The 27643-nt window shown below is 40.4% G+C and overlaps 4 protein-coding genes across 7 annotated transcripts in view; 1 reads left to right on the top strand and 3 right to left on the bottom strand.

The window, feature by feature from the left end:
• Positions 1–8130, bottom strand: LOC308112124 (ras-related protein Rab-27B-like). 3 transcript variants are annotated; one of them, XM_080467365.1, is made up of 6 exons: positions 8001–8130; positions 5287–5453; positions 3873–3958; positions 3173–3276; positions 2897–3020; positions 1–1853 (listed from the first exon to the last, which is right to left on the bottom strand). In XM_080467365.1, the coding sequence occupies exons 2-6, from the start codon at positions 5437–5439 to the stop codon at positions 1664–1666; spliced, it is 657 nt and encodes a 218-aa protein (XP_080323491.1). In that variant the 5' UTR covers positions 5440–5453; positions 8001–8130; the 3' UTR covers positions 1–1663. The 3 variants fall into 3 exon arrangements, with proteins under 3 accessions (XP_080323491.1, XP_080323490.1, XP_080323492.1); XM_080467364.1 differs by lacking the exon at positions 8001–8130 and adding an exon at positions 6190–6418 and having other exon boundaries at positions 4–1853; XM_080467366.1 differs by lacking the exon at positions 8001–8130 and adding an exon at positions 6190–6375 and having other exon boundaries at positions 4–1853; positions 5287–5447.
• Positions 6819–16280, bottom strand: poli (polymerase (DNA directed) iota). The gene is made up of 10 exons (XM_080467362.1): positions 15912–16280; positions 15719–15838; positions 15471–15635; positions 13339–13485; positions 12953–13189; positions 11330–11508; positions 10390–10481; positions 10163–10296; positions 9864–10084; positions 6819–8687 (listed from the first exon to the last, which is right to left on the bottom strand). Exons 1-10 carry the CDS (start codon positions 16003–16005, stop codon positions 7914–7916), a joined length of 2163 nt encoding a protein of 720 aa, XP_080323488.1. The 5' UTR covers positions 16006–16280; the 3' UTR covers positions 6819–7913.
• On the top strand, positions 13284–26239 carry LOC308112121 (uncharacterized protein). Of its 2 annotated transcripts, XM_080467361.1 has the most exons (17): positions 13284–13512; positions 20238–20791; positions 20900–21673; positions 21764–21859; positions 21932–22175; positions 22327–22622; positions 22719–22862; positions 22943–23054; positions 23142–23213; positions 23307–23447; positions 23590–23703; positions 23995–24068; positions 24147–24251; positions 24520–24635; positions 25131–25269; positions 25697–25817; positions 26020–26239. In XM_080467361.1, exons 1-17 carry the CDS (start codon positions 13491–13493, stop codon positions 26106–26108), a joined length of 3213 nt encoding a protein of 1070 aa, XP_080323487.1. In that variant the 5' UTR covers positions 13284–13490; the 3' UTR covers positions 26109–26239. The 2 variants fall into 2 exon arrangements, with proteins under 2 accessions (XP_080323487.1, XP_080323486.1); XM_080467360.1 differs by having other exon boundaries at positions 20238–21673.
• The window catches only part of LOC308112123 (UDP-glucuronosyltransferase 2A1-like), a 5435-nt gene continuing 2632 nt past the window's right edge, over positions 24841–27643 (bottom strand). Inside the window, exons 5-6 of the mRNA XM_080467363.1 lie at positions 27307–27526; positions 24841–26745 (exon numbers count right to left, since the gene is read on the bottom strand). Coding sequence (XP_080323489.1) covers positions 26466–26745; positions 27307–27526 — 500 coding nt within the window. The 3' untranslated portion in view covers positions 24841–26465. The remainder of the gene's footprint in view (positions 26746–27306; positions 27527–27643) is intronic.

Here is a 27643-nt window from a genome sequence, read left to right on the forward strand (position 1 = left end):
CATGCGTAAACATAAAATGTCTTTATTCCAAATGCAGCCCTGTACATGATTCGTTCCAACAACCCTTTAACACACTTGCACTTGTGTTCGATTTGCATGGCAACTTTGTTCCATAAAGCATAAAAAAGCTTGGCTGCTTATATACATGCCATATAAAAGTCATGAATCATTTACGGAAACCAGGCGAAACAAAAGCAAGCATCCATGTAAGAAATCATGTCTTTAATGTCTTTTGATTACACATCATGATATATATGCATTACGTGCCTGCATATTCCATCAATGCCTCAACGTGTCCAATAAAAATGGTATTTTTCTCTGATAAGCCATATTTGGAAAAATGGTTTTGCTTATAGTCATGTGTAAGAACAGGTACATACTGTGGAACTTTTATATGGACGAGCAAATATTTATCCCTGTAGATACATGTAATGTGGTTAAATGCAAATGAAAAGCGAACAAGCTTTTGTAAATTACTTGACTAACAAAAGTATTAAAACTTGTAAAATTCTTCTGTGAGGAACTTGAAGATTAGCCCCACTATACCGGAAATATCAACTCAACAACTCGGTGTTCACTTTGGTGGTATTTTGTTTAATTACCTTAAACAAGAAAATGACTTCAACCACAAGATTTTAGAATTTTGATTTTCATGAATTTGTTCATTGGGTGATTGGATAGGTGGATAAGTGGTGGATTAATAATTATCCTTAATTCAAATCCCCCCGATTTTCCAAAACCGCCCGCGTTTGACTTTTCTTTGGGTTATTTTTCTACTGACTGGTCTTCTAGTTGTTTCCAAACTCCAGTACATTCTTTCTGTTATCTTCAAACTTTCTTCATTATGTCGGAAAGGTAACACAGTCAGTATCAGGCCCTTTGATTCACATGTAGTTTTTGATGTGAAGCGAACAGGCGAGATGAGCTCTCTTTAGACTTCAACATGATGACACCCTGCACCTTAATCATACATAGCACATCAGAGGCCACATCCATCAAAACTATCCTGTGTTTGCGTTCTGTCTATATTACAGTTACGAGACACGAAGCCTGTACCAAAATACACAGAGAAAATCTATGCAGGCACACGGAGAACATGCAAACTCCTCACAGGAAGTTTCAAGCATGAAAGAAAAAACCAGATCAACTCACTGCGAGGCCAGACTGTTAACCTGCTAAATGTTCAAAACTCCCTGTAGAACTTGCACTCAAATTATAAGTGTGCTAATTTGTCCTTCATTATAACAATTATATCTGTGTAAATAATCATACCAGTGACTACAAATGTAAATTTTTTCACTAACCTTTTTTTTAAACGGCACTGTTTCAAAGGTTCTTGTATGTTTAAATATTTCTAAATTGTAAAGCGTTGACAAGAAGTTTAATAATTTAATGTTTAAAGTCTTTATGCCTCTCATATAACAATGCACAGACTGTGAATAAATAACACTATGAAGTGAATTCCTACTGTAATAGCAACATTGCTATATATATAAAAAAAAAAAAAAAAAATCCCACAGCTGTTCTCCTCTCCAGACTAGGTCTTAGAAAATTTAGGAATCTTAACCTCTTCATATAACAGGCACACTTGTTCAACTTTCAAAACACACAGCAGGTTCACAAAAGATGCATGAAAAGCTGCTGCTGCTGCTCGGTGGTTAATTCAGCAGGCACACCTCCTCCTGACCGGGGCCTCCTCCACCTCCTGACTGGCAGTGACACTCCCGTTGGGTTCAGCGCTGTGGCCGCCGTATGTGCTCTGCTCCATCCTCTTCATCACCAGCCCCAGCAGAGTGGTCACCGCCTGGTCCACGTCCACACCCGTCATGGCACTTGTCTCAAAGTATGGGATGCTGAGGAGAATGGAGAGATGGAGCCAGTTAAACGTTTCAAAATAGGTTTGTTTTATTGAAATTTACAATTGAAAATAAAAAACAAAGAACAATTGGATTATTAGATTAGAAACACATAAATTTTGTTTAACATGACTTAAACATGAATTAGAGTGACTTTTGAGAATGGTTTGAGGCCTGTTGACTCTTACAGCCCTTTATTCACATTGTGTTGTGACTTTGAGCCATTCAGAGTTTCCTCAAGTTTGTGTTTGGTTTAGTTGGTGTAAAGGAAACTCTTTGCATGAAGTCCTCAGAACCTTTGAACCCACAACCTTCTCGCATCCAACTTTAATTGATTAAAGTTTGATAAATGGGGGCTTGTCCAAAACCTTTTATTAGAAGTCAACAAATCAGTGTTTAAAGCTTAATGTTAGTATTATCTGCTTGCAGCCATTGTGAGAGTTTTTTTTTTTATTTATTTTTTTAACACGTAGTACATACATTGAATCGTTATGGTCATGTAGATGCAGGTTTGGATGGGAGAGAAAAGAGTGACGTGGCACCATCTAGTGGCAATTTAGAATCAGTTTCCTTCTCTGGTCAACGTTATATGAGACACTTGGATTTGACCTAATTGAGGTTATCCACCTCGACCGTCAGTAGCGATAATGATGGACTGGTGTGTATACTTCAGTCTTAACATCAAACGACTTAATAAACGTTTAGAAAAAGATCATATTTAAAACTTCACATATAATGTACCTGCACATACATTATGTTCCTGCTGTTAAAGAAACACAACCTAGAAATCCTCTTCAGCAAAGAAATATGCAAACTTTATTAACTCAATATTATCTACATATGGTCAGTTAAAAAGTTGCACTGTAACTCTCCATATCTCTAAGTCCAATAGAAAGTGAGAAGAGGCCTTTTAAAAAGAGCCGCGTACATTCATATCAGCTGCCACAGCAAAACAAATCCAGTCTTGTATTAATAGAAACTATACTTGTTGTGAATAGCAAACTAAAGTTTGCGTGTGATGTTTGTATGTGATGCCTCACCCATATCTATCTGCCAGATCTCTGGCCTGCCTGGCGTGAACGTCCCTCAGGTCTCTGAGGTCGGCTTTGGTGCCCACCAGTACCACATCCGGGCTATCGCAGTACGCGTTGGCCTGGAGCTGACCTGTGCCAACACAGAGGAGGTCTTTTAAACTCATGACATGCAATTATTGAGCTGTGACTCAGCTTTAGTCAAGGCGATTGATGATGCAGCTTACAAAAAAGGGGAAAAACATATTAATCTGATGTGGTGCAGAAGGCGGAGATGACACATACTCATCCAGTTCCTCACGTTAAGAAAACTCTGCTGGTTGGTCAGGTCGAACATTAAAAGGAAGCCCATGGCATCTCGGAAGAAGGCTGTAGTGAGGCTGCGAAACCTGAAAGACATGCAGTCATCTAACAACGTTAGTGGTCAAGCTGTGCACTGTTTGGTCCAAGGGTGAACTCAAGTAAACACAGTCTAAAGAGGGTGAATTGCAGTGCGTTTATAACCCCATGGTGGTAAAACAAGAGTGGTTTGGACTCAAAAAAACAAACAAACAAATAAATCAGTCTCAGTTGTACTTAGTGGTTGGCAGTACGCTAAAGGTCGCCAAAGCTAAATTAACATTTGTTATCGTTTAGGTTGAAGCTCCAAAGTCCAGCCAGCTTCAAGGATTAAATTGGTTAATATGCGACACAAAATACATAACGTTTGGGACACTTTACTATTATTAAACACCAACCAAGCCAGCAGTGCACACAGGCTTTTTCAAACCTACATTTTAAAACAATTATGTACAACATTTAGGGTCGAATTGTAAATTGTTTTCATTATTTCGTGCCTTTTCAACTTCAGAATTTATCCTGACTTGTATGGATTGAACCATGACCCACAGACCCTGGTGGGTTATCTATCAGTCGTTTACTTGCAGAACACACATATAAAAGGTACTTTTCTCCACTTATTCAGCGTAGATCGTCACAGACTCACCTCTCTTGACCTGCTGTGTCCCAAAGCTGAAGGTGGACTCTGAAGTTCTTCTCAGTGGCTCCATCAGCATCTTTTCCCGTGTAAACCTGAACAAAACCAGATAGCTCATTCATACAAACTGAAATTAAGATTTGTTTTTTTAGTTTCACATTTTTTGTTTATTTCTATGAAAATCCATGAAAAGAGGCAAAAGAGGGCTGCCAATGGTTGTAAACCTGGCTAACCGATGGAACAGATAATAGTGATGTAAATGTAAACATCTGGATTCTTCTATCACACTGTAGCTTATTTTGGAAATCATTAGTAACACACTTGATGCGGGTACAAAGGCTTTGTGTGAGTGTGCATGTTTATTAACAGATTCTAAGATGAAGGAAAGAATAAATAGAAATCTTATTTGATGAAAGCAAGAGGATTCCAATTTTTTTGTATTTTTGATAGTAATATAATTAGGGTCAAAGTTGAAACATTTCCTACTTACATTTATTGTACTTTGTCTTTTGATTTTTGTTTGAAGTGTAAAGTTACAGTTTAAAGTTGTGTTCAGGTAGTGTGGGGAAAAAAAAGGTGTTATTGTGAATGTTATATGTATGGAGTTTGCATGTTCTCCCTGTGCCTGGTTTGACGTTCTCCCCCCAAGTGCAAAGACATGACTGTTGTGTGATTGTGTGTCTGCTTACAATGGACTTGAGGCTTTTTTGGACCTTTACTCACTTTCTGTCTGTAGGAATTAAGTAAGTATGGTATAATACAGGGTGAGAAACTGATACAATCAGATCTGTGCTGACAGATTGTAACCTACTGCCCATGTTCATAGTAATAATACAAAAACAAACTAAACGTGGGAGTTTAGTATTATGATATTACATGCTACAAGTACATTTTATCAAAGTATGCACCCTTTGAATGCAATATATTTGCTTTGAATTATTTACGTTTAAATTATTATTACTTTCTGGAGCTTTCCAGGCATTGTGGATCTACTCTTGACTCCATGTGGAGTCAATCCCAGCTGACTATGTGGTGAAGGCAGGATACACCCTGGACAGATCACTGATCCATCACAGGAGAAACACATTGATAGTCACATTTACAGACAATTTTTACTTGAAATAATTGCTTTTGGACTGTGGGAACAAATTGGAGTACACAGAGAAAAGTCTTGCAAACACAATTAGAACATGCAAACTCCACAATAAACTAAATACCTGTTTTTATTGGCTTCTCTTTAGTTAATTTTTTTCAACCAGTTTTTGTTTACATGTTAAATCCAAATTGTACAACTAATAAAATAGAAAGCGGAGATTGATGTTCATATTTAAAGTTAGAAACACTTGTACACATGTACGGTTTATGAGTGAATGGTAAAGTCGGAGCCACAGTAAAGAACAATGTAATGCAGGACATAACTCACCACTCTCTTTTCCCTGAAGTCAATGCCGACTGTGGTTGTGAACTTGCGGTTGAACTTGTTGTCGGTGTACCTGTAGAGGAAGGTGGTCTTCCCAACCCCGGAGTCACCCAGCGCCAGGAGCTTGATCAGATAGTCGTAGTTCCATTCAGCCATCCTGCAGCCTGAACCTGCCACACAGATCAATGACACTACTACTGATCCGTCCCCTCCCCTTATGAACCATGACAGTGTGGACACAGGATGGTCAGAGCTCAGGCAGTACATACAGGGTGAGTCAGCCTGAAAAGAAAAGGTGAAATTCCTTCACCTAAGCTGGACCCTTTCAGTCTGAGCCTGCGGGACCATCATCACACAGGCTTTCAGATGGAAGTCATAACTCCCCTCTCATTATGAGCTGATCAGAGACGAGCACATGACTGGAGCTGGCTTCCACATGAGCAGTCAAATGCCTCTCCACTGTTCTGATTTTGCATGGCAAAAAAAAAAGAAGAAAAAAAAAAAGGGGCCTGTTTGGCAGACAGAACTCCTATTATCGAGTTTAAGGGCTACAGGCAGACAGCTTAACACTGCATGAAGGCGCCCAGGTCACTGCAACGCTTGTGTTACACTTGGGCCAGCATTGAAAATCAGATTTGGTCACGTAAGATGAATGTGCGAAGAAGAAAAACAACTTTTCTGCTGTTTAGTACCAAAAATTGGCATGAAATATGGAATCATTTTTCATGTCTATGATAAATTTGATCTCTCTTTGGCAAAATGGCCGAATAATTCAGCTTTTATCCCGCAGAGAAGACTTTGTTTACCTGACAAATCTCGTCAAAGATCAACACACAAACAGCCCAACATTATTTCCTCGGCTTCCTGAAAGTATCCACAGACACAGCAAAAGCTCAAAAACCTTACCAGTTCATCTACAGAAAGTGCCAGCGTCCATTCAGAAGTTTCTCGTCTCCTCTGCACCAAACACAATAACCACTGTCAGGATGTGTTGTGAGCACTGAACCATTCCTCCTGTCTTTCACGTGATCCAGGGAGGAGTTTCAGGCCTGAGAGATCCAACTTGTGCTCTGCCTACAAACCTCCTGTTTCTCTGGAGGGTTGGAAAAAAATTAAAAGAGGCTCTTGAAAAGCTGGAATGTGTCGACAAATAACCGTGGATTTAAGTGGAAACCATCCAATGGGAGGAGAATGGGCCTCAGTCTCTGGGGGTCAGGAGAAGTAATCCTGCTTCTGGAAATAATGCAGAAACTTTAAGAAAACGGCACAAAGCCAAACACTTAACGTCAACTCTTGACAGTCAGATCAACAGTCAGGTGATCTGTAGATTCTCCGGACGCTTATAAGTATCATAAACCATAAAACTTTATTTTCATAAGGCAATTATTTGGCACCAACAGTCAAATGTCAACAATCAGCAGTTGTTGATCGATCAGCAGGGTGAACAAAGATGTTTTTAAAACTCATGAAAAGCTGAAGGTCAGCGATTAATCTTTTATTTTTTTTACTTCAAGTATATTTTTTTAATTGTATAATATGAATTAACATAATCATGCCTCAGCAAATTAATTGTCATCTTATGTGAATGGTCTCCTTGAATATTTCTTAGTTTTGTCAAATATTTTCCTTTTAATCCCTTTACATTTGTAAATAAAACATTTCTATTGAATCGGATAATATTGCTTCTTTGGGTCATGTACATTTTCTTGACTGATTTTTCACTGGACAGAATCAGGAATCAACAGATGCATGTAAATTAAAACTGAATACTTAATTTATCAAAAGTTTCGACGGAATAATGAAATTTAGTGAAATCTTGCTGTCTAGTTACACATCAGTACACTTGATGCTTTTTCACACTTACCAGGCTTCGTTACATCATTGTGATCCTCTACGGAGATACCGAGTTAATAACACATTAACAGTAAGAAGAGAGAAGAGTATTTTTTCAATCCAGGTGCCCATACTGTAGCATATTTTGAGACGATGATATATAACTGCACTATTCTCCAAACTGAACTTACAAAGTAAACATCACCTGTCTTTACTTACCTCTTCAGTCAAAAGGCAAAAAGGCTCGTAAAAGTCCAAAGTGATTTGATAAAAACCTGCGTCACTAAAGTAACAGGAACGGCTGCTTAATAGTCTGAACTTTTCTGGAATGTCAAGTCAAGCAGTAAAAGGTAGTCGATTGCAATTTTTACAGATACGAGGAGCGGAAACGAGTCTTCAGAGTAATTGCGTAATTGTGTAAATGAGAGGCAGAATACCTCACTGTAGTTGTAAAGAGATCTGTGCAAACTAAAATGGGCAGCAAGAGGTGTACAGCTTAATGTGAAATTGTTATTTTCTCCACTATTAGTCACGAAGTCAGTATTATAAAAATAATCTCCTTTATTAAAAAATAACAATACTAGTGTTTTTTAAGAACAAATTTTAGTAGGAGAGGAAAATAAGAGCCACAAGTCAGTATAACCAGAATAGTTTTTAAGGCAATGCTTCTTTGTATATTAGACAAATTCACATTATTCACCACTTCAGGTAAACAGTGGTTGTAAAGCACTTTTCTGATCACATGACAACAAGCCACAACAAAGAAATAATACAGAAAATAACATAAATGCGCTCCTCTAACTGGGTTTGAAATACTTGAACAAGCTGTTGGCCTGGCTGCCTCTTCCTGCAGCCTTCCGGTCTCTGCTCATCGAGTTTCTCACCGGTTTCTTGGATGAGGGGGCCTTCAGGCCGAGCTTCTGCTGCTTCCACTCGGATGTCAGCTCCCTCTGAACGTCTGGAGGGAGCTCAGAAAACACCTCAGGGTCCACATTTCCAGGACACTCAAAGTCAGAAGACCGAGAGGACGACAGAGTCCCTTCAACCGCGTCATTTTCTCCAGGAGCTACGCTTGTGCCCGCTGGAGACTGATGATCCACGGTGATACCACAATCAGCCGAATCCAATTTGTCTGGTGCCTTTATGACATCTTTAAAACTTTTGAAGTGTGTAATTGTCTGTGGTGACCTGTTCTTATAGCCGTGGGCAACATCAGAGACTGACTTGTTTGTAAAATTACTGGAAAGAGAGTGTACGTAAGCAGGAGATAAGAGCTCCTTCTGGATTTCCTCCGGAAGCAGCTTGAAGACTTCTCGGTCAACATTCGGGGGCAACTGATGCAACACAGGGTTATTTGTGTCACCGAGGTCACACGTCGTTGAGCTGCCGGATGCTTTTAGTGTCTTTTCTCCTCCAACAACTACCTTTTGTTCACATTTCGAGCCATGCAATGGTGCCTCGGGGCCAGACGAGCTTTTTGTGGCGAGTTGCTTTTTGTGTTGAGCATCCGTGGAGGGTAGGCCGAACCGATGATCCGTGAAGTTACGACATCCCCCATGAGAGGAACGGTCCTATTGGAGGGCAACAGAATGAATGGGTTTGTGGCATTTCAGAGAAGCAGAGATCCAAGAAGGGAAAAGTCAGCATCACAGTACGTATAGCATCATCTATTGCGTCACATGCACGAGAACTGATACTCTGGAAATGCCACATAATCGTTATGCTACACTGATTTCACACAATTGTTGTTCATTAATCTTTTTTTTTTATAGCAGCCTTTTCATTCACACGCACACCATCATTGCCCAACTTTGCTTTTTAGTAGATGTTACTTACACAAGTGATCAGTGCAAGTCACTGATGCATAACTGACTGATTGCAGTTAATTGTTACTCTGTAAATAATAGTAAATGAAAGTAACAATTTAATTGGGAAAATAACTTTTTTAACTGTTTGGATATCATATCCATGCATACACAGCTGTTTTATTCTCGTGTTGCACTGTGCGAGTCGGTTTTATGTCTGATTAAGTTCCACTGAAGTTACATCAGTTAGAGGAAGGAAGATGCTCGATGATCTGGATCTTAGCAACTCTCGAAAGAAAAAGATTCATGGGCAACAACAATGGAAAAAAAACAGCAACAATAGTGCTGAGATAAATCACCAACATACAGTCAGCAGCTGGCAGTTTTAAATAGCTATGCTCAGGTGATGCTAATACAATCTTTTATGCTGATCTCATGAGGACTGAGACATTTCATAATCAATAAGTTGTTCCTTTTCTAGTAAACAGGGTTCTAGAGAAATGGCAACAGAGGGAGTCTTTCCTGAAAAACCACAGCTTAGGATAATGCCAAAGCTAAAAAGTCTGAGGACAGCCGGAGACAGCTGAAATGGAGCTCTGAAAATGTCAAGCAATAAGAAATGGTCACACAGTTACTTCAGTAATTTTAACAGCGATAATATAAAGTCGTTACTAGTTAGTTATCGTACGAAGTACAAAGTTGGGTCAAAAAAAACAACAACTAAAAAACTTCAAAATGTGATGCTGTTTATTGCTACAGCCACATTGATCTGATTGTTTAAATATTTACGGTAAATCAACATATTGTTGTAGGGTGAAGCTTGTTAGAGGCCTGAAACAAGTCCACCCTGAGACAAAACAACGTAACACAAGTTCTCCAGTCGCTGAGTAAAGGGATGTGAACAGTACTGTCCAGCCACATCACACTGCAGTCCTGCGTTACCTGGCTCTGTGGTGAAGTGCTCGGTGTTTTTCTGGGAGATGTACTGTACGTGAAGAACGAGGTGATCGAGCCCTTCCCGCTGACGGCTGCCGTCCTGGACTGCAGATTGCTGAAGCAGACGTTAATCAGGGTGAGGTGGAAGGCGGTGCCAGTGTCCACCATCTTCTGGAAGAGCTTCATGGCGACAGGGATCAACTGATCTACTGCCTCGGCTGCGCAGCCTGCAGAGGCCAAAATGATTGAAAGGTCGGTTCGACAGCAACATTGAGCAGCAGTATGAGTGTTTTATTTTCTTCTACCAGACGTGATCTTCTGTCCGATGTGGTTCAGGATCGGACACTGCCGGCTCTCTCGATTGAACCACTTGTTGGCCGCTGAGTATTTACGTATTGTGAGCCTGAAGGTTTGAGGCTGGCGGCCATCTTTGTGCATTCTGGTTTACAAACGCAGAGATAAAGATTAGATTCAGTCAGTTCGGTGAAATCAATGACAGATTTAGTGAGGAGGTCGTGAAACTGTCTCCGACCTTTCCACCAGACTGGTCAGCAGCTGCTGAATCTTCTCCAGAACTTCTTTAGTTGAAGACATTTTTCTGAAGGAGTCTTCATCACTGAGAGACTTAAATATAAAATATTTTAACACATTTTGAAATCAAGTAAAACCAAAGAATAATTATTACACTTCTTGATAAATTTGTTACTTCAGGATAAATAAAAAAGCTGTCATAACTGGGACTGGACAATATGTTCAACTTGCGTACTTCTGAAATAAGAAAAATATTTCATCCTGAAATGACCTCACGGGACAGTATTACCAGACTTTCAAATTAGGAATATGCTCTTTAGGCAAGCTCATTTCTAAAGCAAAACTACCATATCCCTCATTATTCAATTCTACACAAAATTCTGTGTCTTTCTGTAATTTCTTATTATAGTATGACATAATAAGAGGAATGGTAGTTGAGGGATGTTACATTTGCTTTGATTGCAAGCTGTCAAAGACGACCAACAACCCCAAAATTACAACTCCAAGAAGTAACAGCAATACAAACAGCGAGGTAGAGTGCGGAAGTTGGTGATCTCGGCTTATAGCAAGAAAGTCGTGGGGTTAAATCATTGATGGGCCTTTCTGTGTGGCGCTTGCATATTCTTCCTGTGCAGGTACCCAGATTTTCTCCCTCACTGCAAAACAGCCCATCTTGTGATGGACTCGTGTCTTGTACAAGCTGTACCCTGCCTCCAAGCATTGTAAGCTTAAGTTCTTTTTGATTCTCTGCCAAGCACATGATTAAAAAAAACTCCCATTTTAATTTGGAAATTTGTCTCTTTATGCCCGATGTTCTGCTTTTCAACTTAATTTTTCTAGTTCTGCCCTGGTCAACCCCTCGAGGTATCACATAAAACACACACACGTGGGATTCATGGCAAACTACAGCAAAAGACAACAAAAGAGCGAGATGTTCCTACCTGGGGAGCTCCTGTAGGGGTGACAGGCGAGTCATCAACACCGAGGGCCAGATTCTTCAAGCGCTGAGCAGTGGGACCGCCGAACTCTCTCACCAGGTCATTCAGCGAGCAGAGCTGGAGGTCTTTGACCGTGACCAACCCCAAAGCCTGGAGTCTTTTTGCAGTTTGGTGGCCCACCCCTGAGGATAGACAGGCAAAGACTATCATCCAAATGACATATAACAAAAATATTACAGAGGTTTTGACTGAAATGTATTTTAAAGGAGACATATCATGCTTTTAAATCCTTCCTTTTTACATATAAATCATACAGTTGTGGTCTATACAACGCGAAACTGCAATGCTTGGGTCTGAATTCCTCATTATTAGAGCTCCACAGGCCCCTTTTCAACCCCTTTTCTGATGCGCTTCTGAGAGCAACTCGTTTTGGGGCGGTCTCTTCAAATGCAAATGACACACTTCATACCCCGCCTCCTCTCCAGGTTGCAGAGGTGATACTCGGTTCAACGCCACCCTGTTCGGCCATCTTTGTAGTTTGATAGAACAGATACAATTATCTAGCGGCGCAGAAACTTTATATTCACACATTATTTACAAAATGTCAACAACGGAAGATTTGTCCATCCAGCCATACATGTTGGAGCCAGAGTCGGACCCGGCGGAGCGAGATGAAAATGACGATGATGCACCTACAGAACAACGTCTTCATATGGATGTAACGCAATGGTGTGTTACTATATTTACACTAACTTCTCCATCCATGCCCACTACTACAATACTGCCTGTATTACAACGACTATTTAACACAGAAGTTACATTATAATCTAAAACGAGCACACAGCGCTAACATATGAAGACGGTGCAACTGCTAATGCTAACAAAACAATGACAGGGACGTCTTATCATCACACTTTTTAGCGTTATATACAGCTTACCGAAGTGCTCTGTTCGTCGTCTCCATAGATAGAAGGAACTGACCGCTCAATCAGACGAAGTCTTTCGGCAAATCCTTCTTTATACTGGCGGAGGTTGTTGAAGCAGTCGTCCTTAAAGTGATTCGCGCACACAAAAATGACCTTACCCACAGATGTGGGTACATTTCTGTGAAAAATAAAACTCAACCAGGCACTTCGAAAAGGTTCTGATGCTGGGAGACGGTGTAACGAAGCTTGTGGGTTACTACATCCAACAACCGAACATTTCGACTTATCCTCTCGTAACTTCGGTTGGACTACAAAATCGCAGCGAGAAACAAAAATGGCGGATTGCTCGAAATGTCGATGTCCTAATTTGGCAGTTCCGCTGAGAATACTGTGACGTCATTGTTCAAAAAACGTAATAGAGAATAGAAAAATCGAAACCGATCGCAAAATATGACCAAAACAGAATATAAAGATATCAACGGAGCATCTGAAGAGACTACTTTGAACTTTTCTGTACTTCTAAACACTCTAAATATACAACAAAATGCATTTAAGGGCTAAAAAAGTGGATTTAGCATGATATGTCCCCTTTAACAAAACTGTTTCAAAGGAGTGAAAATGAAGAGAAGAACTCTGGGGAGCTGTTATTTGTATTCAAGTTCAACAATGTGTGTGTCTGTATGCAGGAAAACAACACCACCTGGTACTTGACGGAGCCCACTGAGGGAGTCCATGATGTCTCTAATGTTTTCTGGGAGCAGGGCGGTTTGCTGGTTGGGTTTGTGGCTGCCTGAAACCAGTTTGGCCAGCAGCTTGTTGTTGGCGATGCCGGCACAGCCGGTCAGGCCCAGCTTGCTGTGAATAGCTTCTCTCAGCTCGGCCGCAATGTGTGAGCCTGAAGCCAACCTCTGGTGGTCGCCAGCTTTGACATCTGCAGCTTTGTGGCAGGAAGAGAAAAACAAATATGCAACATGAAACTGAGGGGCAATGCAAATATCGCACAGGTTTCACGTTCTTGGCTTGTTTCATTCACATTTCCTAGTTTCTGTTTGCCAGATGTACAGCGACACACCAGCAGAGGCCTACCGATATGACTGTAGACATGCCCGGTAAATGAGAAGCTGTCGGACTCCGCTGCATGTCCCAACCTGCTTTCTACCATCTCTGTGACGTCCATGAAGTTCTCATCAAATCCGAGCCTTTCGACCAGTGGACAGTAGGACAACAGCAGTTCTGGAATGAAGAAAGAACAAATGAAGGGTAAAGTGGAGCACGGACATGGAAAACATACACATGATAAGACATCACAGTAACTTTCTTGGAGATCAGTGATCAGTATGTTTCTGTGTGAGTGTGACGGTAAGAAACGATTTAATACTCAATTAAACAGTAGTTATTGGTGGAAAGGGAAGCTGCGGCGCCCTCTTACAGTCAACTGTTCTTGTTTTAAAAATCTACATACGTTTTTTTTTTTTCATTTGAGCTTAAACCGTCTTACATGCTGATCTATTCCTGTGTATTTTAATTAATGAAACAGCTCGAGTTGCTCTGTACCACTCAAGGATGAATTTGGTTTTGATCCCAAGAGTCAGAATACACATACCTCATGTCAAAAGACATAAACTGATTCACTGATTCACTCAAGTTAAAGTAAAAAGTGCAGGTTCTGTAAAGTACAAAAGGTAAAAACGAATTACTGATGCTGATGCACAACAGCTCTTTTGAGACATCTTGAATGCAGCCAAGTCATGATTCCTGCTCTGCTGTCATCTTTAAAAAGCCTATCGAATCAGCCGAGTGTCTGAGGAATATCAGCTGGGTTTATAAGAAGAAAAAGATCTTGGCAAAAGAATCAAATGATGAGAGAAGAAAACATTGATTCAAGTTATTTGTACAAGCTAAATCAGGAAGAACAATTGTCATTTGACCTTAGATAATTTTGCAGCATGCCTTCTCGTTTTAAATAGTAATCAAGTGTAGATACTCGGAAAAAAAAATCAATGACAATGGAAGTGTGTGTATTTCATATTTCTCACCTCCAGGGCTGTCAAACAGCAAAATGTCCTGTTCATGCACTCAATATTTGAAACTGAATTATATTGAATTAGAACATTAGAATATTTTTGGAAAAGTGGCATCTTGTTGTTTCCTGTTTACATGCGACATGTGTAGTTCAGATCTTCATTGATTTTAATATAACTTGGGAACTGCACAGTCTCACTGCTCCTTGGCAAGGAGTTCAAATGCTGGCAAAAAGGTCCTCTTCCTCTTAGAATTTGCTTGCTGCAGGCTGAAAATAGCTTGTGATGTCATGTGTAACTCAGGCTGCCACCACTGAGCAGCACATGGGACTACAGGTGAAGATCAGAAGATTTGAAAATAATAGAAAAACTTGTTGTTTTATGAGTTATTTCTAAAATAATCACACATCAATGAGTACTTTTGTTGAAATACTTATGGTATCTAGTTCAAACCCATTATCTGAAACATCTGAAATAGGACGCGCAAAACAGCAGAGATTTCAAATACTTCAGTTAAATCAAGCAAGAAATCTGGGTGTAATTATGGACTTGAAATTTAACAAACACATTAAGACAGTAACAAAATCAGCTTCCTGCCATCTGAAAAATGTTGCAAAAATGAAAGGATTTCTGACCAAACAGGAATTCAGATTTACTCGTACAATATGTAGACCCTTGACGTCCTCAGGAAATAGTTTTCAGTTCAAATGCTCTTCACCAGAGGAACAACCTAATGACACACTCCCTTCTTTCAAACTAGGTCTTAAAACACTATTATTTGATTAGGCATTCCAATAAACAATAGAATTTGTTTACTTAAACTTAATAAATATTAATAATTTTAAAGCTTTTACTTCATTTATTCTACTACCTTAATTGCATTTCATAATGTTCAGTGCTTAAGTTTAAGATTCTTAATCAGCTTGATTTAATATATTTCCTTTATTTCCCTGTCAAGTATTATCACTTCCCTTGTGTCTGAATAGTACTTTAAAAATAAATGTGCCTTGTCTTGCCTAAAGTTGAATAAATCTGAACGACGTGAAGGTTGATCTTGAAAACATTGTCAAATCAGAACACGCAAATACTCAGTATGAATTAGGGGAGAAGGGTATTTCCCTTGTTTACTAAAGTTTTGAGATATGTTTGGGGGTGTAGTGTGGGGTGTCCTTTGACATGCACCCTGCTCCAGCCAACCTGTGACCTTGTAGGACATTTCTCTGTAGTGTGTCAGGTCTTCTCCCCTGACCAACACCAGCTCAGGACATTTCTCCTGAGCATCAGTCACAGACATCAGCTTGGTGACACCTCGCTCCCTCGCCACATAGTTACAGGTGACGATTATGTATTTCTGCTGAATACCTGATAAAGACATGACAGGTGATTGAAGGTCAGACGAACATTAGAAAGTTTTCACCCGTTCTGTGTCATGGAATCTTTGGTACCTAAAGGGACTTGTCTCAGTGCTGGGTTTCTAATCATTTCCACTTGCGCGTAGAAGCAGTCCAGGTCAAAATGCAGAATGACTCTGTGAGGATGTGTTGTTGTTGCACTGTTGAATGATCCTGTAACAAACAAGAATAGCACGTGTTCATGTTTGGTATTGTTTCTCTGCCTAAAGTCTGCGTATTTTATTACCTGAAGCAGCAGCGGGAACGAGAACAGCAGTATCCACAAAACCGCTTTTCCACTCGGTGTCATCCTCCTCCATTTCATCCCCACTGTTGTCCATTTGAGGTGATTTTATCTAAGTTTTTTTAATAATGCTTTTAGGCTTTTTCGACGTGACAGGTTTCTGTTACGCTTGTTTTGGCTGCAGGTCTAAACTCAGTGCAGTGCTCCAGCGCCACCTACAAATGTGGAGGAATTACAGCGGCACAACGACAAATATTTTTAAAAATAGAATAAAAAAAATCTCGAGTTTGATTTTCGACTTTTCTCCAAGATTGTCTGGCTGCAGTTCCCCATTATCAGGGTTCTCCACTCCCAGGATCACTCCACTGTCAGACAGGAAGTGCTCATTCAAAATAAAATGCGACAATTCAAAATAAAATACGCCAGATCTGGTACCTACACCTGAATGCTCGTGGGAAAATTCAGAATGCGTTATTTACTCAACAACGCACCATTAAAAACTACTGTCGTCCCTTTGCCAAGTTCCAAGACAGATGGAGGGTCACGCTACACTGACCTGCACTTCATCAGTAATCCACCAGGTGGATGCAGAAGCAGCCTTGTGCTCCAGCTCAACATCTTCACACATGCTTTTAACTGATGAAGTAAAATCCTCATCTGAGATCACTGACCAGTCTTTGGGGAAGACTGAGGATGAGGTCATAATAATCAGTTCGGAAGATGAGGAAGAGCTCAACTATTCAGACCTGGAGCTGTAGGACAGCGACCCAATGGAGGAATGCTACAAAATCTTCAAGGAAGCAAACGAAGAGACAATCCCAAATGAGGATAATGCAAGTTTCTTGTACAAATTCTAGATCCACAATGAAAGAACCAATTCTTTAACACGAGTCTAATACTAGTTTCTACTTGTGATTTTCGAATTCCTTGTATGTTAAACAAACCTGGCCAATAAAGCTGATTCTGATTGAGTCTAAACACACTTCCAGGGCTTTGACCCAGAGACTGTTATTTTCTCACAGAGAAGACAGATTACTTCACTCTCAGACGATTGGTCTGAAGGCCATGCAAAGCTGCTGACTATTAAGGGTCTATTTCACATCAACTTTTTTTCATGTCCTTCATGTTTGTACAGAGATAAGAAGGCACCTGCAATTTGTTATGTATAAATATCTGGATTAGACCTATAGTCAGTTTGTTTTCTGTCTTTCATGAATACATTCAGGGTGGGCTCCTCAGAATTAAGGAAAGTGAGTCTTCTGTGCAGTACTCCTGTTTCCTATCCCCTGAGATATATATCTGAACTTTATCTGGAATAAACTCTCAACACTACTGACTGCAGTATTTTTTTCCTAGAGCTCCTCTCCAGAGTTTTTTCAATGCCAGACATCCTCACATCTTTTTTAAAAGGGAATTAACCTCAAAAACTGAAAGTTGATAAAAGAGAAGTAAGTATAGACTTCTTATGTCGTTGATTTCTCTATAAGGATTATTTCTACATGATTTTCTGTAGGATTTGTTTTTTTAATATCTGATAACTGAGAATTCTAAAAAATATATTTTTTTCTTTGAACACTTAAGCCGAGGTCTCAAACTCAAGCTCAGTTGGGGGACACTCCGGGCCTATTTATCTCTCATAATGTGTTATTATATTTCACCAATTGAATAATAACACAGATTTTCAAACAGTACTTGCAAATTAACAAATTGTTCACTTCTTATGACCTGACACATGGCAGCATTTATCTTCTTATTTTTAACACTTTTAAAAAGTATACTTGTTAGTTTTTGATTACTAGTGCAAATATAGTTTTTCCCCTAATAGGTATGGTACTTTTAAACTATTTAATTAGTGAAATTGCAAAAGGAATGATACGTTTATATGTTAGTCCTGCAATAGCAACATGCCATGCTTTAAGCTCTCGGTTGGCTTGGATAAGGTGCATCGCCACAACACAATAAAAAAAAAAGCTAAAGGCTGTCAGAATTAGGAAGAATGGATGGATTAATGGGTGGTTGAATGGCCAGGTGGATGCTAGACAGTGTTGGATATAATAGAATAGAATAGAATGTTTGTGTTTGTGAGGTTTTTAAAAAAAATATACAGTCAGCATGGGGGCTGGAAGTAGCCCACGGGCCACTGTTTGAGAGGATATAGTTATAGGTTTTTACCTGCACAGGGTTGTGGGGAGCTGGAGCCAATCCCAGATAACTACGGGCACTGGCAGGATACACCCTGACGTTCTCAGGCACCAGGCAGAAACAGAGATACAGACAACTTCACACTCTCACATTCACACCTAGAGGCAATTTAGGGTCATCAATTTACCCCACACGCTTTTCCTTGGACTGTGGGAGGAAGCTAGAAGACCTGGAGGAAGCATACATATACACAGATAGAACATGTAAACTCCACATTGAAAGGCCCTGGCCAGAATTGGAACCCATGACTTTTTTCACTGTGACATTATAGCTTCAAAACACTGCGCCACCTTGTGAAATAATAGTAATATTGACAGTGTAAATTGACATTTGAATGGACTTACTGAATAAATCAAGATAGAAAAACAAATACAATACTATTTTTCCCCCCACTCAGTAGATGGCTGGCACGCCACCCCAAAGCGATAGCTTTTTCGTTTGTTTGTTTGTTTTGTTTTACCCATGAACTTATCTGGATCCGCGCATCCTTAGTTTTCGCCCAGACATGTTGTCCAATAGAATCGTCCCCTCGGCCCTCGCGCCCGCTCTCGTCGCCTAGAAAAGGCAGGGTGACGTCATTGATGTCAGTTACCTGTTTGAGGCTGAGCCTTTAAGTTTACTGAAGTTAACGTTTGGGGTGAAAAGTGGAGTTGTGTCGCCCATGTTTCCCTTCAGTGGTATTTTCGCCGACATCAGCTGTCCTCTTGCCCTTCGTGGGCGTTGTGGGAGGCCGCATTGTTTCTTTAAACATGCCGCTGGTTCGAGGGACGAGTTTGATGCCTCTACAGTGGGTTCTGCAGGTCAGTCTTTAAGCTAGCTATTAACTAACGAGCTCATTGGAACAGACTTTTAAAAAAATTTTATTTAATTTTTTTTACATTTTTTATTGTTAAAGTCCATTCGGACAAACTTCAATGACCAGGGGTAATGCTAATCTTTTTTTATTTTTTATTTCAATCTTTATTTTTTTTTTTTAAACCTAGCCGTAACACTCGTTTTACGGGATTTTCTGTCTACATTTTAACGTTGAACTGTTAAATGATAAAATTCGATTTAAATATGATTTCTTATACCAGGGCCGACCTCTCTAAACTAGAGGTCCAATGTCCTACACATTTTAGATGTTTGATTCCAATGAATGTCATCAATCTAATCATGAGGAATCAATTATTGCAGGCACGTGTGTTGCAGCAGGAGGAAACAGACATGCAGGGCAGTTGCTCTCCTGAACATCCTCTAAAAACAAATGGTTTCCAACCCTGATCTTTAGATTTAATGTTGTTCTTCTTTCAGAACTTGAACTCACCTGAATTACATTGCTGTGTAGTCACATAGCTCATGAGAAAAGCCAATTAAGCTCATTGCAATCATGTGTGTTGCAGCAGGAGGAGACTTTAAACATGCAGGGCACTGTGCGTCCAGGACTTAAAACGCAACACAGGCTTTTGTAACCTCGATTTGTTTGTTTAATAACCGTGATTTGAGTCTTTAAATCAACTCGGAATTTTACGTTTTCATCCTTCAGACCTGACCAGGACTCTAAGTACATATTGGACTCTTCCGAGCCAGATTCTCTAAGCAAACCTTGGGTTATTTAATTCAGACTTGGCCTCTTGAAAGGGCGTTTTTACTTTTTAAAAATTCCACTGTATTTCTTTAAAAAGATACCCTGAGTTATCTTCTACTTAGTGTACCTGGATCCATCTAACAGAACCTGGAGTTTTTAAAACGGATGTAAGCTCTTTTTTTTTTCTTGACTAACCTCATTGAGGGCCCGTTCTTTCTAAACTAACTTCATTCTATTTAAAATAAAACTGAATTATTTCATTAGTCACACAATTTAAGGGTTTATTGTGAAATCTAACAGACTGAAAAGGTTGAATGGATCTGAAATTAAATAATTTCTATGTACAGTATAGCCACTTGTTCTTTTGAATTCCTCACATTTTGGTCATGGTTTTATATACTGAAGTAAATTTGTGGCTTTATGCTGTAAAGTTAAGCAGTTTTTTTCTATATGTATTGCTGAATCACCTATTTTTAATTCGAAAACAATTTTAAACTTTTTGTTCCATCTAATCTATGCTACACTGAAATACTAACACCACTATGTTGTTTGTCAAACAGGAGTCCAGGACATACATCTGTATGCATCCTCTGGAGAGCATGTGGATGTTGAGACCCTGGATGACAGTTTCCATGAGTTGGAGCGGCTCAACAAGGAGATAGAAACTGTGAGGCAGGAGGTCGAAGTGGAGAAGAGACGGCTATCAGGCTGCCAGATTGTACAGGAAAACAAAGCAGGTCATTTTTTTATAAAGGATGGTACCAAAGTTGACAGAGGCCCTTTAAACGTGTATAAAACACAGACCAGAGTGACAAAGTACGTGGTCGACAACTCGAAACCCAAGACTGATTTGGAGTATGACCCTCTGTCCAATTTTTCTGCAGATTTATGGTGTCACAACTCCTCAGCTGAGGGACAGAAAGTCAAAAACATAGCAGAATTAAAACCAGCAACGAGCACAACAGCTTGTCACCCAAAGGAGAGAGTTGCATGGGATTTTGATGAGGATGATGACGACTGTGTTCTGATCATTGATGTTCCCGTGCTGACTGAAGAGAGTGATCCTGCTCTAACTCCAGCTTGTTTGTTGTCTGGGAGATCTTCTCATGATGAGGTAGAGCAAATGAAGGAAGCCCCAGCGGTGCCCACTTTACTCGATGCTCCATCACAGCCGTGGACAAAATCTGAGACGTTCACGCTTGCACCTTTGTCTTCATCAAAGGTCGATACAATTAAAAATCCTGACCGTGATGGTGGCGGCGAAAACGATCAAGATTCATTTTGCTTAAATGATGGCAGAGCTGGTGAAAATCCAGTAGGAGCCCTTCAGCGTGTCTGTCAAATAAGCACCGTTAAAAAGGCTACTGGAACTGTAGAAGGGAATTTTCTACAGTCATCAAATGTTTCTACCAAATCTGCCCAACATGACTGCACCTTGAAAAGTAATGGATGTGAGCTACCCAATATTACAGAGAGAAAGCATGCACTGCAGCCAATGACCGCTTCACTTTCTCTTACGACTTCAGCCACTACATCACCACACAGCCGCCAAAACAAGGAAGTCCAGCAGCAAACGCAACCTGCCCAAGACAGCGTTCACAGCCACACTTCTGAGAGAAGTGCTCAGTTATTGGCGCTGGACGGCAAGAAAATGTCCTGTGGAGTTCCAAGACAGATGGAGGGTCACGCTACACTGACCTGCACTTCATCAGTAATCCACCAGGTGGATGCAGAAGCAGCCTTGTGCTCCAGCTTTCCTTCTCAGCAGGTTTGCTCAACATCTTCACACATGCTTTTAACTGATGAAGTAAAATCCTCATCTGAGCTCACTGACCAGCCTTTGGGGAAGACTGAGGATGAGGTCATAATAATCAGTTCGGAAGATGAGGAAGAGCTCAACTATTCAGACCTGGAGCTGTCGGACAGCGACCCAATGGAGGAATGCTACAAGATCTTCATGGAAGCAAACGAAGAGACAATCCCGAATGAAGATAATGCAAGTTTCTTGTACAAATTCTAGATCCACAATGAAAGAACCAATTTCATTAACATGATTCTAATACTAGTTTCTACTTGTGGTTTTCAGATGAGACCTGAGGATGAGGCGAAGCCTGAAATAAACATGACACCGCAACCATTGGCAGGAAAGAAGAGGGTGGCTCATGAGCCCTCACATGCAGAGGTGCAATTTTTACACCTGATACAGTTGAATGTTACTCTATGTAACATGTTTTTATTCACCTGTTTCTTCCAGCCAGTGGCTAAGAGCAGACCTCAGCCTCAGGTTTTGGTCCCCTTCCGTGGCCCAGCAGCCTCAGGTTTTGGCTCCCAGCCCTCACTGCCTTCCAAGATCCAGCAGAGACAACAGAGGGCACCTGTGCAGACTGCTTCAGTTCACCGTGGTCTGACCTCAGTCTCTTCAACTCATAAGAAGCCAGAGACACAGAACACAACCCCTGCTTTGACAACAACCTTGAAGATGGCTCCCCCTCAAAATGGTGAATATGTTGGGAATAATGAACATATAGTGATTTACTATCACTTCAAAGAGAACTTACTCAGTGCAACATATCTTAGTTTATAGAAAAATGTTGACATTTGTGGTAACTCTGTATAAATGCATAATGTGCTACTTTTCTTATTCCACAGCTTATTTGAACCACATACCCGTTACAGGGACTGTTATTACAATGGGCAACAATTTGCGTTTACTTGTCCCAGAGGGCACCCTCTCCCTCTCCACTTCAATACTCAAGCCCATAGGTCAAGCCCCGACGAGCGCCTTCAGAAGCATTCAAATGTGCGATCCTGCAGTTGCCATAGTTCAAAGAGGCCGCTCGGGAGCACCTGTGCTCATCCCTGCTCCGGCACAGAAACCTTCACTGTCGTTGGGTTGTGGATCAGCACCTGCAGGCCCCAGTCAAGGCATTCCATCCACTGCCAAGGCAAGAGAACTGAAAATAAGATTTGGTTTGATCTAAACATAGCTGTTACAAATCACAAATAGTGAATCCTATATTTAACACTGAATGTGATTCCAGTCGGTGCCTGGTAAGCGTAAACTGAAGCAGACTCATGAAGCTACCAAAGACAAAGTTCCACATGATGTCCGACAGCGCTACGTCAACATGTTCACAGAGGAGTTCGTCAAAACGACTCCCAATGTTGAGGAGGCCTTTCAGAAGGTGAAATTTACCTCAAGTTTTAACACCCATGACACCCTTTAAGCCTGGGTGTTTATACTTCCTGGTACTATTGTTCACAGGCTCTTGCGGAAGAGAAGGCTGTGTATAATCGCAGTGTAAACCAAGTCAAATATCAGAGCGTTGCCGTGAATGCTCTGAAGAAACTGAGACACCAAAGAGCTAGTGTCCATGGTGAGATGGGTGGGGGCATAAGAAAATCATCTGTCAAAGGTAAAGCGATTTGATTAATATAAGCTATTAATACTGTTTCTGGTGCAGATAATAAGGAAGTGAAGAGTGGAAGGCTGAAAGGCAACATACCTCTTAACTTAAAGAGGCTTAAAAGCAATGGTGATGAGACGATTCCTCAAAATACATTTCACCTCTATTCTATTTTGATGGTTTATCTTGATTTATTTATTTATTTTTTTTCCCCCCCAGCAGACGATATGGACTTGTACAAGTGTCTGAAAGATTATATTTTGGCAGATGACAGGCTGATTGAGAACAACTTTCCTATCCTGAACCCAGAGAAAAGTGGGTGTGCTGTTCTGTTTTCTGGCAGTAAGAAAGTGAACACAGACCGTAAGTCAGATCACCCCCAGCTGATGCCCACTGCAGTTGTCATATAATTTCACTAGAGGGCACTGAACTGCTAAATATGAGGAAGCATTTGAATCAGAAGCATTCCTCTGGTGATGAGCTTCTTCTGTTATGATGGTTAAAGCCTTGAAGAGGATCTGCTGCCGATGTGGGGCTACATACTCTGTGAACCGAGCAGGCAAACACATTCGTCAGGAAGAGTGTACTTACCACTATGGGAAAGGAGTTACGAAGAGAGGTGAGCGATTACTTTGTCTTGGATTGGTTTAGCGTTTCTAGAGATTCATTGCTTTCACTCGCATCCTTTTTCTGTATCACTTCATGCAACTTGTGGTCTTTGGATTTCTCCATCTTGAAAAAAGAGGGAAATTGTTACCCAAATTCCACAACTAATACTGTTGATGCAGTTTGATGACTTTGGAAAGCTTCATTGATGAGCTTTGGTCAGGCCTTCTTCAGCTGGTGAAGCAGCCTCAAGTGAAGAGACATTGTAGAAGTTTTGACAGGCTGACAATGTGGAAGGTTACAGTTCCAGGTGGAGTGGAGACCCGCTACAGCTGCTGCGAGGGAGTCATGGGTGCCCCAGGATGTCAAGTATTTAAGGTATACAGCTCCATTCAGTGCTCAAGAAGTTATATAATTTAAAGAGTTGGTAATTAATCTTTGTCTCCTCTTCACTAGTTGCATGTCCATGATTTCCTCAGCCTAGATGGATTTGTGTCGACCGCTCCCAGATGTCCCTCAGACACCAGTTGTCCTGGAGTCTTCTCCTTGGATTGTGAAATGGTAATGTCAGCTGCCTTCTTTTGGTCCTGTTTTAAAATGTATTTTCATTATGTAGTTTTGTGTGTGTGTTCTACAAAATGTTTTGGAAAAACAATATATAGTCTTATTTGTTGCAGAATGTTTTTGGATTTTGTACTTTAAAGTCCAAAACTGAGTGTAGATTTGAATCCTATTTAGTTAAGACAACTCGTCTCGATGTAAACAGTTTAAGCTCTCTTCTGAGTGTGCATTAAAAGTATTGTTTCCTGTGATACTGTCTTGTCTTCAGTGTTATACCGTTCATGGACTGGAACTGTCCAGAGTGACTGTGGTCGACTCCAATCTTCAAGTTGTCTATGACACATTTGTCAAACCCACCAGTGAGGTCATAGACTATAATACCAGGTAATGGATTTGTGTGTGTGGCGTCATCCTACATTTATCTGAAATGTGACCCCCCCCCCCCCCTTTATAGTAGTCATCCAGTTTTGATCTGAACAAGTGGGAGAACAAAATAAACTATACTGGGTGATATTGAGTAGGTAAATGGGTCAGTTTCCTTTTCAGTAGAAGCAGACCTGCAATTTGTGAAGGAAACATGCAGTGAAATGGACTGTAACATTTACTAGATGTTTATTAAGTCAGATTCTTGGTATAGTACTATAAATCACACTGTTCAAGACAAAGGTCAATATATCATAAACATACAGTATCCACCCATTACAATCTGGTGTTGATATGAGGATACAGAGTTCACACAGATTGTATTCCTGCTTTGTTAAAAGAACTGGAGTGTTGGACAAGTGAGATTTAAAATCCAAGGATTCATGTTTCGATGGGGGGTTAAAGTTCTGTATTTGTTTCAGCTGCTGCTAGCCTGTGTAACACTTCACTGTGCAGGTTTTCAGGCATCAGTGAAGAGGATGTGAAGGGTAACGGCACTTCCTTCAAAGAAGTCCGAGAGAACTTGCTGAGTTTCATCAGTACCGACACTATTCTCATTGGACATGGCCTGCAAACTGCGCTTTGTTTACTGAAGGTGATGCCTAAACCTGACAAAACATCAACTTTTTTTATTTGAACAGCTCCTTTCACATGTCTCATTCTGATTTTCTTCAGATAGGGAGGGGGCCTACTGTAAAAAAAAAAATTGCTATTCACATGAAATGAGATGATTTTTGAATTGTGAAAACTGTTTCATCATCATTGTACTATATAGATATTTTAATCTTGTTTGAACAATATGTATAGCCACTTTCCTTTTTAATGTACATAATTTACTTTTTCTAAGAGCAGAGGTGGACACCCCTGATTTGTTGTCAATGCAACGTGGCTGGACTGAATGTTCCATGGAGTTTGTCAGAAAACCTAAGCTACTCATTACTAGCGTGTCGAAATCATGGACTGTGACCCTTCACGTACAACTGCCTGATTCTGGCATATAAGGGTTTTTCTCTCTTCTGCAGTTACTCCACAGTATGGTAGTGGACACATCGGAGGTGTTTCCTCACCGTCTCGGCCCCCCTAACAAGCTTCCCCTCAACAAACTCACTGCCGACCACCTCAGGAAGATCATCCAAGAGAGTGGTGGGTCGCCACTGTTTGAAATACTTGGTTCTGTGTCATTTCCTTCAACACTTCCACACTATCTGAATAAAGGAAGAAAGAAAAAATATCACATTTTAGTATAACCTTATGAAACACATCTTACATCTGTGTGGCATTTTTATTCATGAAAATACAATTGACCGTCTCTGACATGATACACATTTTGCACTGTTTCTCTCAGTTTGTGGCCATGACACTGCAGAGGATGCTGAAGCCTGCATGGAGCTGATGCTGTGGAAGGCCAAAGAAGATGGAAAACTGAAGAAATAAGACTAAATAATATACTGAATGCATATTAAAAGATGTTCAGCAAAAATGACTGACATAAAAATAACTGACATGTTTGTGTCAGTCTGTTCTTTGACATGATGTTTGGTGGTTCAAAATAAAGGCACTAAATTAAATTGTGATTTTTTTTTTCTTTTCTTTAGCCAATGAGCAGTCACCTTTCAGAGCCTAATTGACCAACTGGTGTTTTTCAATTATAAAAACAGGTGCACCTGGCTGCAATGAAAGTCCTCTACTAGAGGGAAGGTCTTGGAGGTCACAGCGTTTCAGATTGGAAGCATTGTCAGTTGTCTTGGTTTACTCATCAATACTTTATGAAGTTTATATCAGTCAATGCTTTTACTCAGACTTTGTCTTTCTTTTTCTGCTGCAGCATTTCCTCAAGCAGAAACTACAGGTCCTGATGAAGATGAGAACCAGGGTCAGGATTATGGCGAGCAGGAAGGCGAAGACGTCCAGGCTGTGGTACTGGTACCAGGTGAGCTCGTGGGCCTGCACCCTCAGGTGTTTGGCCCCTTTGTTTCTCATGGTGTACTCGGTCCAGAATACCCCCTCGTCAAGGGGACTTATCGGTCTGTCATGGTGGATACTGGACAGCCTCATGGCGTTTTCCTTGTACCTGAGAATAGGTGCATAAATTCATGAAAACATGAGGCTTTCAACTTTATACCTCCACCATCAGAATGAAGCATCTATAGATATATCTGATTTTCTTTCTTTTTTTTAAGTTATTGTCTGTCGATAAGAAGTTTGTCTTCCTGGACTTTCTTCGATATCAGTCAACTCCACACTGTCATCATATGTTCATTCATTTCATGTGCTAAGTTGAAAATAGAGCAGAAAGCTATTTGTATGACATGCTTTAGAGGTAGCTCCTGCATGTCCAACATGCAAAATATTTACAAAGGATAACATAGAAATTCATGTTTTATTACAAATGACTTAAAAAGAAAAGCTGTATGCCTGTATCATGGGCTATGCTAATAATCAAACCTACTGCCCAGTAACCTGTTGTCTCTGTATCGTCCTGGACAATTCTGTTTCAATTTTAACAATCATAATCCAGAATCTTAAGCTTTGTTCAAATGAACTTCACTCTGAAGCGAAAAGCCATGCATATGATCTTCAGGCAAAAACCAAAACGTTTAAAAAAAAAACGGCAAAGCAAATGAGAACTCACGATTTGTCATTGATCACGGTGTTGATGGCGTCTCTGAAGTCCTCGGTCGTCATGAAGTTCAGGTTCAACATGACTCCAGCTCCTTTAGCCTTCATGTGGATCAAGTTGTGCGGCTGATCAGCAAACATGGGAATTCCCACCATGGGAACGCCGTGGTAGATCGCCTCGTAGATCCCGTTTGTGCCGCCGTGGGTGATGAACGCTCTGGTCTTCGGGTGACCTGAGACGGGTCAATCGTGAAGCAGTAACAGAAATATAGATTGTTCAACGTAAAGGTTGCAGTTCTTTTTACACTCCGGAGGCAGTCTGCTATAATTGTTCATATTTACAATATGTA

This window comes from Lipophrys pholis (assembly GCF_963383615.2).
Source record: "Lipophrys pholis genome assembly, chromosome: 7".
NCBI lineage: Eukaryota > Metazoa > Chordata > Actinopteri > Blenniiformes > Blenniidae > Lipophrys > Lipophrys pholis.